The sequence below is a fragment of the Elgaria multicarinata genome, chromosome 3 (assembly GCF_023053635.1).
Source record: "Elgaria multicarinata webbii isolate HBS135686 ecotype San Diego chromosome 3, rElgMul1.1.pri, whole genome shotgun sequence".
In the NCBI taxonomy this organism is placed as follows: Eukaryota; Metazoa; Chordata; class Lepidosauria; order Squamata; family Anguidae; genus Elgaria; species Elgaria multicarinata.
The window spans coordinates 41,251,777-41,267,035 of NC_086173.1; the positions used below are offsets into that span (position 1 = coordinate 41,251,777).

The 15,259-nt window shown below is 40.5% G+C and overlaps 1 protein-coding gene across 1 annotated transcript in view; it reads right to left on the reverse strand.

Annotated features, from left to right (window-relative positions):
• ABCA5 (ATP binding cassette subfamily A member 5) overlaps positions 1 to 15,259 on the reverse strand; it is a 70,434-nt gene that overhangs the window by 49,223 nt on the left and 5,952 nt on the right. The window contains exons 2-6 of the mRNA XM_063120055.1: positions 9,029 to 9,147; positions 4,967 to 5,171; positions 3,772 to 3,933; positions 2,389 to 2,486; positions 764 to 993 (exon numbers count right to left, since the gene is read on the reverse strand). Of these exons, the coding sequence (XP_062976125.1) occupies positions 764 to 993; positions 2,389 to 2,486; positions 3,772 to 3,933; positions 4,967 to 5,171; positions 9,029 to 9,133 (800 nt within the window). The 5' untranslated portion in view covers positions 9,134 to 9,147. The remainder of the gene's footprint in view (positions 1 to 763; positions 994 to 2,388; positions 2,487 to 3,771; positions 3,934 to 4,966; positions 5,172 to 9,028; positions 9,148 to 15,259) is intronic.

Below are 15,259 nucleotides of genomic sequence, written 5' to 3' on the forward strand. Positions count from 1 at the left end.
AATCCACAAAGCATTTACTGTTGAGAGAGAGCCCCAAAAACAGGTTGGGGAAAGTTAGGAATAGCACAAGAATAACTTCAATTATCTTAAGAATAAGTTAAGAACAAGATATTATGTGCTTTTTACCCCCAGAGTAACATAGTGAAACGATTTGAGATAGTGGCTGAGTTCAGACAACGTGTTTGTCAATGCAGTGAGAAAACTCCACTCAACGATTGAGTTTTTATGGAGGACTCTCCACACAACATGTTCTAACTCCACCATTGTGTGACTGTGGGCCACCGTGGAGTTGAGTAAAAGTCAACGCGACATTTGATTGACAGTTCCTCCACTCTCTCTCCTCCACCAGTCCTCCGGATGGTATCCCATCAGCCATTGCTGCAAAAAACACACCACAATCCTGGCAGCTCTCCTAGAGCGGCATTCACTCCTTTCGCTGCTTTTGCCTGGGAACTCTGTAGCCAGTAGGAAAAGTCAACTCAATGCAACAGAAAACTCCACGGAGCCTGCCACACAATGGTTGTGCAGGAACTCTCTTCTGTACAGCATGGATATTCTGCGTGAAGTGTTTTCCAAATAAAACGTCACCGTTCCATGGAGTTTTCCCACCAGACAACACATTTCTCAATGGTGGTGTAAAATCTCCACTGCGGAGTTCTAAAACCACCATTGAGAAATGTGTTGTCTAAACTGAGCCAGTATGTGTTGTCTAAACTGAGCCACTTCACTTAACATCAAAGAATGAAGGCATATACTCACATACCAAAAGGCAGTGTCATGAAGTCCCATTATCATTAAAAATTCTTTCAATTTCTTCTCCTTTTCTGCTACAATATGGATTGCCAAATAATAACCGAAGGGTGAAAATGCAATTACTAAGTAAATTAAAATGATTGCACGAGGAAAATTATCTATTTCCATAATGGCAGACTCCCCCATCATGACAGCTTTTGTTTGTTCCAGATCTTCCAAAACTGAATGATTAGTTTTCAGCTAAAAAAGGAAGGAAATATTAAATCCGTTTCCGTGCTGCTGCTATTAAATAAATTTTATTTCCAAAGCCATAAACATAAATATAACAATATGTCTGCTTTACTTAGTTTACATTCCTAATCAAACTAAATGCCATGAAATTCAAATATTATTCTGAATTTTACTAAACTAGTATGTCAAATCCTTATTTGTTTTATTTTTTTTGCTGTTAGCAGCTTGGGATTCTTGAAGGAGAAAAAACAGGATCAATTAAAATATATAAATAGATCCTGGTTTCAAATCATATCCGAATTCCAAATCGTAATATCCTGGTTTCACCAACTTTTGAAACTTGTTTCCAAGACGTGATGTCACAATCATGTGTGTGTGTGTGTGTTTTAGAACAAATATTTTTACTATTTGTTCTAAAACAAATATTTTACCGGCTATTGGGCATTATAGAAATGAAATAAATAAATATTAACCACTAATTAAGCATAGCTCAGTTATTCATGAATTGGAAGCCTCCATTTCACAAAGTTCTAGAATATTATCATGACTGCAGCAGAATGTGATTGCTGGCATTATAATTAAGCACCATAAAGGGGAGATCAGAACACAAAGAATATTTTACAAAGGGACCCTTAAAGAGCTAGTTTTCTTTTTTTGGATTTCAGATCAGTTACAGTGCAATCCTATACATGTCTACTCAGAAGTAAGCACTATTGGGTTAAATCTAACACTCGTGACCACATTGCTTCTCATGCAATGGGACTTCCTCTTGGTCTCCTTCCCCCGTAGCTCCTAATGTGCACTCAAAATGTGTTCCAGAGAGTAAATTCATTGAGGGATGTCTAGCGGTGCATACAACCCATTGAGTTTATTGTAGTTACTCCTACATAAGCGTGTATAGAGTTAAATCCCAATGTTGGACAGTCCCACTGAACTCAACAGAACTTACTTCTGTGTAGACATGTATAGGGTTGTACTGGAAATGTGTTTGCTGAGCATGTATTGAGATTTGCTACAGTGAAACCCTGCAACATGAAGAAGTTAAGTGTGATTTTTAATAAACGGATTTACATTGTGAACATACATAAGAACCCACAATTGGCCAGTACTCCTTGCGTTGAATATATAGCCACAGCATCCATTTGTGTGAATGTATGTAGCATCACTCAGAAAAAGTGTTTTATATTCACTAATCGTTGGCATACATGTCATTGTGGAAATTAATATTCATAAACTGAATATGCAGTCATGAAATCACTGTTACTAATTTGGGTGAAAATTCCCCCATTATGTGAACCTTCTAACAATACAAGAAAAAACAAAAACATAATGCCTTTTAATATTTCGGCTATTACAAAGAAATAATGATTTCTGGTTTTTAACATTCTGATTATTTATATTTACCTGTATAATTGCTGCGTCAATGCAGATCTGTAGAGCTGTAAATCCATAGCGCCAGTATGTTTCAGCTTCACATATCTTCGAAGGGCTCGGACAACTGGCTGTAGAAAATCAAATTATAAGAAAGAAAACCTAACCACCCTTTTAACTATTAACTAAGCCTGACATTAAATTTCTGCACTATATGGTCAATGCCAAAAACCTATAGACTGGCACATGATTTCAAGAGTACAGGGACCATATAACATTATGGGAGGAGGGGGCACTCAAGAGACACTCAAGGAAGCATTGACAGTTTTAAAACATCACCACAAGCTACACCCATGGTTTAAACTGTTCTATATGTATCTCACTGAAAAAGATACAAGCATGGTGAAGTGTGGGAGCTGCTTACAAACTTTCACATGACCTAAAAGCATTATGTGGAAAGGAGTCCTATCTTACTATTAGGCAGGTGTGTCTTTTTAAATATCAAATATCATTATTGGGGGAAAAAATTCTTCAAATCTTAATCTGCAATCCAATAATATAGGGCAAAACAAAGTCAGAAGTGTAAATTGCTCTTTAAAAATAACAGGCAACACATGCAAACACATTTACATAACCTCCTCTAATAGTAAATTCAGATGATTGCATGATTATTTGGAAATGAAATGGCGCTCTTCAAAATAAGGTGGTGTTTTTACTTAGGGAGTCCGCTAAGTATGTATAAGCATATACATTTGTAAATTAATAGAAAAATAAATTCACACACACACAGGCCCTTTGGAATGTTGAGGGCATAGAAATAATAATAATAAAAAGAATTAGAGTAACTCTCATTTGTCCAAAAAGTGAACTTCCTGGTTCACACTTGAACATCAAAGGCAAGAACTCCTGCCTTTGCTGATACCTTTGTGTAAAAGGCAGGAGGAGGTTTGTAGATGATTTCTCCATCATTTTCTATGGGTAGCTTACATTTCCATTTTTCGACAGAAGGAGAAAAAAAGAAAGAAAGAAATGAGAGAGTCCAGAACTGGAACTCAGGCAAACTGCATGAGTCTATCAAGTAAGTTTTCAGTTGAGCCATGGAATGCTGGAGGTGTTTATAGCATCCTTGAGATAAGCATTAAGGGTGCAGGGGGAGGACATGTATGCCATGATGTTAAAAAAACCCCAACACCCCTCCCATTCCGCCATATAACAATGAAGTTCACAGTTGGCAGCAAGCCAGAAACCTCAGCCATTTAGCACTACATAGTGCTATGAGATATGGGGAAAAGTGTCTTCTACAAGGCTCTCAGTTCCTGGCTGGCTGCTGTCCTGTACAGGATCATTCCTGTTAAGGCATGGGGATACACTGCATCATTTTCTTACAGTTTCCAGCTCCACATAGGTATATATTACCTCTTGATTCCACATGAATCGCAGATACTGGAACTTTTGCAGGAGGAAATCTGAGTTGGTAGGACATAGAATCCTTGAAAATTACACCCACAAAGTTTCGAGGTGTACGGAGACTAGCCTCTTGCATTTCCTGCTCACTTAGAAATTCTTCTGTAATTATTCCTGCAAAAGAGAAACATTTCTCCTAATTAGTCTCATCTCTAAAAATCTGGGTCAAAAGAAGTACAGTCATGTATTTTAGCTTCCTCCTCATTTATCACCCCAGCCAAGAAAACTCTTCTATTTACACATATATGTTGGTTAGGCATGTCTAGTTTTGCAGGATGGACAGGAGTCCCTGAAGTTATTCAGAGTAATGTATAAACAAGTTAAAATCATACACCCTTGAGAGAAGTGTTCATATGCTGTAAATGAACACAGCTGTCATATAGGCAAGACAGGAGTTATCTTCTTTATCCTCCTTCATCCTATAGATTAGAGCTCTGTGTGTGCTCCTCATGATGGATAAGGTACAAGTGTCTCCCCACTCATGCAACGTAAAAACTGGCAATATCATGGCAGAACCCAGTTCTTTCACTCACAAGTAACACAAGACATGGGGGGTGGGTCAACTCTATTCTGCTTGCCAGACTCAGGATGCCACTTAGCTGAAGGGACATTCATCCAGTTGTTCTGCTAAGAGAAATAAAAATCTTGAGCATGGTTTGTTTGTTTGTTCCTGCAAGGTATAAATGCTATGTGACATTCCAATGATTAAGGCAGTGGCACCTGACTGTGTGAGAAGACTCCTGGTCTGCGGCAAAGGGGATCCTGTTCAGTTAGGAAGTTCTATTCTTCAAGGCCTTCAAGCCCCGCTCCTAATATCAGAGGCAGGCTGAGCTGTGGGCCTGGGCTTTTAACACTCACCAGTGAGAGGCATGTTGGGAGGTTAGGTTCTATTGAAAAAGTATAAAAACCTTCCTCCTTAGACATGCCTCAGCCCTTATATGCATCTGAACTGGGTGCCCTTGTGTGATTAGATGCATGGTTAGTAACAAAACAAAATATGAATAAAAGTCAAATGGTACAAGAAGCACTTTACTATGCAGAGAACATATTTGATTGGTCATTCTGATGACTCTATCTTCCAAGTGAATGCAAGATAAAAGACAAACACATTTCTGGAAGGACAGAGTAGCATAAAAGCTCACAATACCTTCAGTAAAGTATTCTGCAGACATTTTGTGCATGATTTTTCGTGTTACATCATTCGGTGGTGTGTAGCCAACAATAAACTCAGAGATGCTGGAGTGATCCACAGTATAAAGATCAGAATCAGGCACCTCATCGTATTTCTTGTTTGGATACATCATGCTCATTAATATTAGCCAAAACAAAAAGAAAAGTGGAAGCAGAACTTCCTGCACAAAATGAAATGAACAAGTTAAACGTATAACAGTAAGAAAGAACAGTGTCTAAGGCTACATTCCTGCACCTAACCCCATAGAAGGCAATGGGTTTAATCATACATAATCAGGAACATAATTGTAGTGTTAGAGCTAATTGCAAAGTGTAAATGTAAATGAGATTTCGTAGAACACATCATAATTAACTGACAATGCTAATAAAACACTTTTAAACAAAACAAAACAAAAGCATTGGTTGGATGTGAAGATCTACTTCCACTTGGATTGGGGAGGAGTGGATTTCATTCTTTGGAGTGCTGCGTGAGGCAACTTGTTGGGTTGCAGCATGGGGAGAAAAATAGGCAACCCCCCCTCCTCCACCATGCATAAACAGGTGCTTTCCTTCATTCATTCCATTAACCACTTCATTATATTAAGCGGTATAGACGTGTTACAAATAAATAAATAATAAATGGATACACTGGGATCTTTCAATATACACTATATATTTTCATTATAAGTTATAAATTACGGGATTTTAAAATGTCAACGTTTAAGCACATTGATGTGCATGTATAAGGTTCGATACTCCTGGTCGCCATGCTCACCGTGGTGAGAAAGGAGCCAAGCTTTAGCAAGTGAGATGAGGCCCAGGTTTTCTCAGACCCAGGAACTAAAGAGGAGAGATAAAATCCGTCTCTTCCCAGCCCCAAAGTTCTGTGAAGTCTGAGGGATGTTTTAGCTCTGTGCTTGCTGGGCGCAAGTGCAAAGCGATAACAATCTCTTACCTCCCATCTCAAAGTACATGAGTGGCCAAGAGAGTCTGAGCTTGGAGCACCAGATGGAGAGAGAGAGAGAGAAAGAAAGAAAGAAAGAAAGAAAGAAAGAAAGAAAGAAAGAAAGAAAGAAAGTCAATGCACCTGCACCTCTTCTTTCCAGTTCAGAGCTGGAGAGGGGACACACAGGTGCATGAGCTTGTTTCTTGGTCATTCCAAACTTGGGGTACCTGTTGGGTTCAGAGTCAGAGCACAGTGATGTGTTTCTACTACACTCTTCCAGTTCAAACAGGAGGGGGAAGATGGAGCTGTGAGGGCTTAAAGGTGATACAAGCCTTTCATCTCCAACACTACTGAGATCACTGTACAAACGTATTGCCCAATGTGGTCCTTGAAACACAGTAAAGTGGATGGTGGGGAGAATGTTCTCTCTCTCTCTCTCTCTCTCTCTTTGTTGTTTTAATAGAGATGAGCAGTATACTACTAAGTTGAGAGGAGTGTACATACTTCACAGGAAAAATAAGAAAATTATCTTACAATGCATTGATAGAGAGGAAGGAGAGTTTTGACCTTTTAAAAAAATAGCCAGAATGCTCATGGTAAAGCAGATCATTATTATTCTTCGCCGAAATTTTATTTATATATAAACCCTTTAAAACAGTTCAAAAAAGTGGGGGAGGTGTGCTTTTCTTGTGATCAGCGATAGTCATGGATACTATTCAATGTGTCAGTTGTACAAAAACATACACACCTCTATCATGATAGCAATGGTGTTGTTATGCTGTACTATTGGGTAAAGAGGTTTCCAGATTTTAGCAGTTACTCTCTAATGTGTACAAAAACATACACACCTCTATCATGATAGCAATGGTGTTGTTATGCTGCACTATTGGGGAAAGAGGTTTCCAGATTTTAGCAGTTACTCTCTAATGTGCCATGAACACACTGAAAAATGTTGACCACTAATAGAAGTGTGCCCCCCAAAAATCTCAAGTAATGCTTCCACGACTTCTCAAAACATATCTTTTGTACAGATCTTAAGTGCGTTTGGTGCAAGCAGCCATTTATTGGTTCTGTCCCTTTTGGCATGAAAGAGTTGTGTACGGACCTTGTGCATGCTCCTAATTGTTACAGCTTCATAGAATACCAATATAGTGCCTCTTCCTCTTCCTTCAAACCCCAACTCATAACCTACCTCTTCTGTGGAATCCTGGCTTAACTCCCTTAATCTTGATCTCAACTGGAACATCTAAATATGAGTAACTGCTTTTGCACATATTCATCCACTGCTACCTTGCGTCTGCCTTTCTTCCCCTCCCTTATCCAGCTCTCTGAAATTTAGATAAGTGATCTCTCTTGTTGCTGCTTATTTATCTACATAAAAAGAACAAGCAATCCTAAACTTACTTTATGATGGGAGAGGCGGGGAGATACACTGCCGCTGTGCTGACAGAACAGCAGAGGAGCGGAAGGAAAAAACACCCACAGAATATCTTGAAACTCTGCCAGTGCTCACCAATCATACGCTGTGTCAACGACACCCACATTCCACCCACACGCAGAGGCAGACAACATGATGGGGTCATGCCCCCTCACTCTGGAAAACACACCAAGGGCAGACAACAGCAGCAGCCTGCAGTAATCCACTCCATAGGGCATAGGGTTGCGGACAAAGAGATATGAGCTCAAGCCCCACTGGGGAAATGGGCAATATAGCCCCACTTGTCTCTTGCATGTCTGATAAAATCAGTCATACTGGGGGTAAAAGAGAGGAAACTCCTGCAATCTGAATCCATACTAGACTCAAATAAAAGGGGAAAAAATTGCAAACACCACAGAGCACTTCCCTAACTCAGCCCCAGCAGCAGACAGTATCCAGAGCATTTGTTTTTCGCCACTCCCTAACACACACCTCAACAAACAATCATAGACACCAGAAGCACAGAGGCTGGAGGAGCAGCCCTGGCCAGGCAGAACCGTTTAGGTCTCTAGTTTGAATCCAGAGTACAACTGCGCACTAGGAAAGGAAGCCCCTCCCCCCTTCAATGAGGCAAAACTGAATAAATCAGTGGGAGCACTTCATTGACCCAATGAGCCTTTTGGGCCTTCCTGGCAACCCATTTAGCCATCCTCCTCCCTCCCCCGTGTTGTCTGTTAAGCTGAGCACCATCCCAGCAGACCTAAAAGTCTCTCTCCCTCTCCTGCCCAACCCCAACTGCCTCAGAAAGCCTGGCAACAGCACCCATCCCATTTGTGCACCCTGAGAGGCTGCCCCCTCATTATCTACGGAAGTGAGCAGAAAGAGGAGCCACTGCTTCTGAGCTCATCAAGCTCCCTGGTCAGCCCGAGTCCCACCCTGAGGCCAACAGAAGTCCATGGAAAGGACATTCTCGTGCCAGGTGTGTGGCTGGTGTGAGGTTGAGCTGTCAACAGGGCATAGCCGTGGATTGAAGAGGCAAAGGATATGGTGCTCCTCCTTGGTACCACCCATGTTCCACCCATGATTCCACCCTGTTTCAGCTCTTCTGCAGGTATATCTTCCATAGCAGAACAGCTCCACTGGCAGCATGTTCCTCCAACGTATCTGATGTATTATATCATCATCATATATATGGTAGTGGTGTGTCTGGAGGGCCACTGGCACAGTGGGGCTTCCAGAAAATCGTATGGCTCCTTCAACTGGTAATAATAATAATCAGCAGGGGCAGCAACAGCAACAACAGAAGAAAAGCACCAAGGCTCCTTCTGGGGTTGTGGTTGCAAGGTAATGCCAGTGACTCAGATTAGGTTGTTTCACACTAAGTTCATCATAATCATAATCATTATGCATTCTTTATACTCATCAGCTATACTATTTAGAAAATATATAGCATGAAGCATTGAAATTGTTAAGCTATAACATTACCTTTGGTGTAATTAATCACATTATACAATTCAGATTATTACAAGAGCACAAGAACAATAAGAGGTCTATTTAAAATAGAACCCCAAGCTAAGAGACCATTGCCATCAAAGCATCCACATTTTTTAACTCCTCAAATTAAAGTGCTTTTAAATCTCAAAACTCCAAGACTAGAATACTGCTGCTAAACTCACCTGAACACTACTCTTTTTAGTTCTCCATTTAACTAGGCAGTTCTTGTATAAAAGAGCTCTGGTTTGTCGCCACACTCCTTTTTGTCTTGGAACATCTGCGGACATTTTCCACTTGTAGCCTGAAAAGAAAAAGAATGTATGTTAATTTGTACCTTTTAAAATGCCACACATTCATATTGTTATAACTATGGAATAACAAACAGCTGACTCCTACAGAAACTTTTGTTAACAATAAACTATCCAATTAATGGCTAGATTTCTAAAGAACAAGACGCCCTGAGGCAGATGAATCTATGTTGCATAATCTTGCAGCATACCATGACCTGTATCCAATGTTCTACTTAGAATAAACCCATTGAAATGAATGCAACTCAAATTACTAATGACTAATTATTCATTTATTTTAATGGCTCTATCCTAAGTAGGACTAACACTGGGTACAACCCCATATATAAAAAGTTTCTTCATTTATATAAATTAGATATTGGATGATAATCCTAATTTTATTTTCTAGACAAGCTTTAGGGAGTGGTATATTTATTGTTCATTTTCAGGGAAGTTATAAATTTTCTGATAGAGAAAAAGTCCAGAATCCCAGAATTTTTAATTTTGCTCCTCACAAATAGCCCTCCAAATTTTACAACATGTTTTTTCATCAGACTTCAACTCTGCGCAGGAGAGGGAGACTCTTCTATCCATCCAGTCTTGCAAGCACAGGGTAAACCAACAGCATATGCATAACATGCAAAATTCAAATTTTGACACCTGACACTAGTTTCTAAAAAACATACTGGAAATGAATTCGGCACAAAAATTTCCAGGCTTTCTGAATTGAAGAAAAAGATTAAAAATATAAACCAAGATGTAATTAATGCAGTGACACCTATTGAAACAACACACCAACATGGACCTAAAAAAATAGAACACTCAGCATCCTTGGTAGCATATTACATTTCAAAATCTAATGACAAATCTTTAATGAAGCAGTTGTGTTTAAATATTTGATCTTAACGGCTACAAAAATCACACTAGCAATTTAATATTGTCAAAACCTATTGTCTATCACGAGCATTATCTCACTTGAGTCATGTTCTTTATAGTTCACATTCTCACTAATGCATTTACTCTAAAATGATGTTTTAAATAACTGTAGGCATGTTGCAAAATTCTCTTTCATGGCACTAGCAATGCAATGCAATGTTCCATAAAATAATATAGACAACAGCTGTACGGTTAGAGACTTTTTTTTCAAAGGAATGAAATATTTTAGTATTTTGTGAATTAAAATGTAATTTAACTGCTTCTTACAAGTATAAATAAGTGTTTCTTACAAATATATAAATGTAATAAATAAATAAATAAATAATCCTGGTTTATGGGGAAAGCTTAAACCATACAGACATCACAGGAAATTATTGTCTAGCAAATCAGAAGTCTTCTGTAAAGCAGGGTATGTAAGGCAAGAATAGAACATTTGAACTCATTGACTGGGTTTAGATGACACAATAGTCAATGGCTGCTTAAATAGTCAACCATTGCTTAAATAGTCAACAGTTGCCTATTGTGTTGTCTGGCGAGCCTTTTCCACACTACAGTTGGTTATTTCCATGAAATAACCAACGCAAATAGTCAACGGTGTGCAGAGTTAGTTATTTGCACAACTGTTGATTATTGTGTTGTGCGGAGGGCTCTGCTGACTATGCCTACAGAGTCACGAGGCAAGAGAGGCAGAAACTCTTGCTGTTCTTGCCCAGCATGGTTCCATAGATATGTGTCAGCGCAAGGGAGTTGGTATCTCTTGGCGTGACTCCCCCAGTAGGCTGGAGCTGCACTGTGCTCCTCCTGCTCTGTTGTGCGGATGTGTGCATGCTGGACCCGGGTAGGGTGCTGCGATTGGCAGCTCTTCATGTGTTCCCAGGGACATGCTCATCACATCCCTGGATTGGGTGCCGCACTCAGCAGCTCCCCATGGGCTTCCCAGGACGTGCACATCCAGGAGAGATGCTTCCAGATATCCTGCTTTCCAAGCCCATTTGTGGCAAGTGAGGCAGCTGGAAGGATCTCTCCTGTAGCTGAGGGAGAATTCCTTTGCATGGAAATGGGAGGACAGCTTAGGGAGGGAAGCCGCTGCCTCACCAAGAGACAGGATGTGCACATCCCTGAGAACATGGGGGGGGTGCTGATTGCGGCACCCCACCCAGGGATGGGATGTGCATGCCCTGGGAAGTACCTGGGAAGCCACCAATCACAGTGCCCCACCCAGGGACAGCACGTGCATGTCCCGAGAAGCACAGCTGCACAACGGAGCAGAGCATGGCTCCGGCTCATGCAGGGAGCCTCATGTGGGCTCAGGCACGCCACCAGGTACTGACAGAGGGAAGACCTGGCACGAAGGGGGATTCTAATGGGAACCAACGCCGCCATTAGGTGGCAGGGCAGAGAGGGGGTGAGGGTGGACGGGGATCAGCTACAATAGTCAACCGTGTGTTAATAGTCAACTCAAGGTTGATTATTATCGTGTGGTGTGGGGAGTGCCCCCTAAACAGTGAACCGTGGAGTTGACTATTAAAAAATTGACGATTGTGTCATCCAAACACGCCCAATGTTTATTCTTGCTCCAACAACCATAGTTTGTGTGACAGGGAAAATGAGCCAAAGTGTTTTTAGAATGTAATTAATGCAGTGACAGTAAGTATTTATATTAAAGAAAACAAACTATAAGTATGCCTGTGATGATATAATAGTGAAATTGTTATGTTATAGTATTATGAGAACTGTGCCCCCAGCAAATTGAACACCATTGTTTTTGTAGTAACAAAAAATAAAATGTAAAATGTAAAGTTGCTCTTTTTCCTTTTCTTGCTCAAAGTAATGTCTACTTTTAAGTGCATATAAAAGCACAGTTTAGTGTGATGAGAATGAGCCACGGTGAGCTTCACACTTCTCCCCTCCCCACTCTAGAGCAGCCGCAAACGAGTTCAGAAGCTTTCGCATTGTTTCATTAACCACATTTGAGCATGTTGCCCAAACCCTAAACTGTGGTTAATACTAAGTGCAGTTTGTTTGAACAAAACAGGTTATACAATAAGCTGTGCTAAATCTAAACTGGAAGTAAGAAGGGGTTTGGAAACTTTTATTTGCAGTTTAGGTTTAGCACATCTTATTTTATAAGCTAGGATGTGGTGAGGAAGAGGATTAACAATATTTATATACAGCTTTTCATTTGAAACAAATCCCAAAACAGTTTACAGAAGAATAAAAACAAACAAAATCCTAACAAATGACCACACAGAGACATGCATGCACACACGCACACACAATAGTATCATGAGGCTGGTACAAAGACAGTTCAAGGCTGAGGGAAATCCAAAGCAAACGACTACCTTTTCAATAAATGCCCAAGACACACCAGGGTTGAGGCCTGACATACCTCAGAGGGGAGATCATTCCACAGGGCAGGCACTATTACAGAGAAGGCCCATCTCAACATTGTCACCAAACAGAAATCTATAGACTGTGGCAGTGTCAGAGCCTCCAACCCCTGAAAATCATAATGGCCTAGGAGGTTGGTACAGGAGAAGCTGTTCCTTGAGGTAACTGGATCTGACTCGTATAGGGTTTATATACTAATACCAACATCTTAAACCTACTCCCATTCACTGGATTGTCACCTTGAAGTGGTGAGTGGGCTGGCGTGCTCCAGTGAGCCCTGTGAGTGAGGCCATCGGGAGTCACGTACTCCCGGTAGAGTCAGCCATGGTGGTAAGGTTAAGGGAGAGGAACCGGGCAAAGAACAATCCAAGAAAAGTAAAGTAGTCAACGTGAGAACAGGTGGAGGATAACAATGTGGAGGATTATAACGGCTGTGAAGGTGGACGAAGGCTGCAGCAGACAAAAGACTTCCAATCATCATGGTACCCATGCCATTGGATTAAAGCCTTTTTCTATCAACGTTTGTGTGGTGATCGTTGTGCACCAATCTCCCCACATAAAACAATTTCACACACAGGTGTCTTCTAAACCTAGCACTGGCAGCAAGTGTAGATCCTTTAATGAAGGCATAATATGTGTGCAGTAAAAGACCCCAGTTCAATAACTTTGCCACTGCATTCTGCACTAGCTCAGCTTCCAAACCAACCCCACATACAGTGCATTTCACTAATCCAATTTGGATGCTACCAATTTGTGGATCACAGTGGCTAGGCTATACCAGTCCAGGAACTGGTGAAATTGGCATACCAGCCTAAGCTTGTAGCAAGCGCTCCTAACCATGAAAGTCAGTTGAGGTCAGTTAGGCCACCAATGACAGCAAGGGATCCAGGTGCACTCCCAAACTACAAACCTGTTTCTTCATGGGAAGTGCAACGAGCCACTCACCCACACTGCCTTTGTCTCATTGGGATTCAGTTTCAGTTAACCATATTCAATTTTAACCATAGTTTAGGGTTTGGACGTGGTTAAAGTAAACAAAGTGAAAACTTCAGAATTTCTGAACTCTGTTGCTTTCTCTCTCTCTTTCTCTCTGAGTATATGGGGAGAGGGGGAGGTATCTATTTGGGGCAATTTTGCAGAATGCAGTGGCAAATAGTCAGGAGGACTTTAGCCCTGGAAATGTGTGATAGGCACCAGAGTAGAGTGGAGAATTGTACTAGGAAACAGTAACGAGGAATGATATGAAAATTCAGACCCTGGGGCTTATTCTCAGAGCTAAGACACACCAACAAGAGGGATGCTCAAACAGAAAAATGAACACTGACTGCCCAAACAACAAGGGTTACAGGGTTTGTAACAAAGGGGATAAAGACCTCAACGGCTCTGAGACTGGACCCAGGCTGGGTTAAAACAAAGATAATACCTTGCTTCTGGCCACAGAATACAAGGCCAAAGAGAGGTTTCTTGACTCTTGATTATTATTATTTTGCCTCTTGATTAGACAGAGTAGCATAATGCAATATTCAAAACAAAAAGATGCCATTAAGTTTGTTCAGATAGTACTTGACATGGCTGACTTGTTTAGGAGATAAGGATGCTTCAGGATTATTCCAACCAGGTCTTTTGATTTGCCAGTTCAAAGATACCCTCATAGATTAGTCAGCTGAGTGGTAGTATGGCAATTAAGCAAGCATTTGCTTGTTTTCACTGGATATAGTGAAGAATCTCCTTTAATTTAAACAAGGACGAAGTATGTACATTTTATGGGTCCTTTGCCTCTGCGCTGGATCTAGTCTTAACATCATTCCTAGCAGCTGTCAGGCTATGTGTTCTGGGGAAAAATGGATTCTTGAATCAAGGTGTCAAGGTAATGCCAATTTCATCCATAATATACATTACATGTGCTAGAGAACAAGTATACAATAACAATATGCATCTGAATGTGCATCCTATTCAAAGCAATGTCTTGTGGACAGATATCTGTATTCAGATGTGGGTCCAGATGTGCTTACAATTTTCATCCATAGTTCATAATCCAGAGAAGGGGATCCATGCACAGCATATGCATCTCTGCACATATCTTTTTCATTGTACTGGCTGTCAGAGGTCTTAGAAGATATAAATTGAACATACATACAGATTTACCATTTCCCAAAAGTACTCTGAAAAAGAAATAGCTTTTTAAAAATGGTACAGATAACTCCATCAGCAGAGATGGAATATTTGCTATAGTAAGAGAATATTCATTTGCACCAGTGGTGTTTTGCTTTGTTTTTAAAAACACGTAATCTTGCCCGGGGGGGGGGGGTTGTTTATGCTCCACACACAGTTGTGTAATGACAGGCATTTTTTCTTTGTAGGAAGTTAAAGGCTTTTCTATCAAAGCTGACAGCATTGGCTGGGTGACACTCCTTTCACATAAAGAACACACAATAGGCTCTTGGAATCTCCCTCTAGGGATTCAGTACTGTCATCAAAGCTTTTAAAAAACAATAAGCCAGGTATACTAAAATAAAAACAGACAATATAAGTCATCTTTGAGGACCAATTAGGAATAGACCTATGTTACTGGGCAGGTACATTTCATTCAAGAAAGTTGAATCCTGACTAGACTAAGGTATTTGGTATAGTTATTTAATGTCTGCCATCTTTGACTGAAACCTCTACTGAACTTAATTGTATTCTAGAGATACAGATTTTATTAAAAACCCATAGAATTCCACATCTGTGGGTTTGCAGAACTGTAGGCCCATGTGCAAGGGACCACCCACATCTCTTAGTGCTATAATAATAAACAAG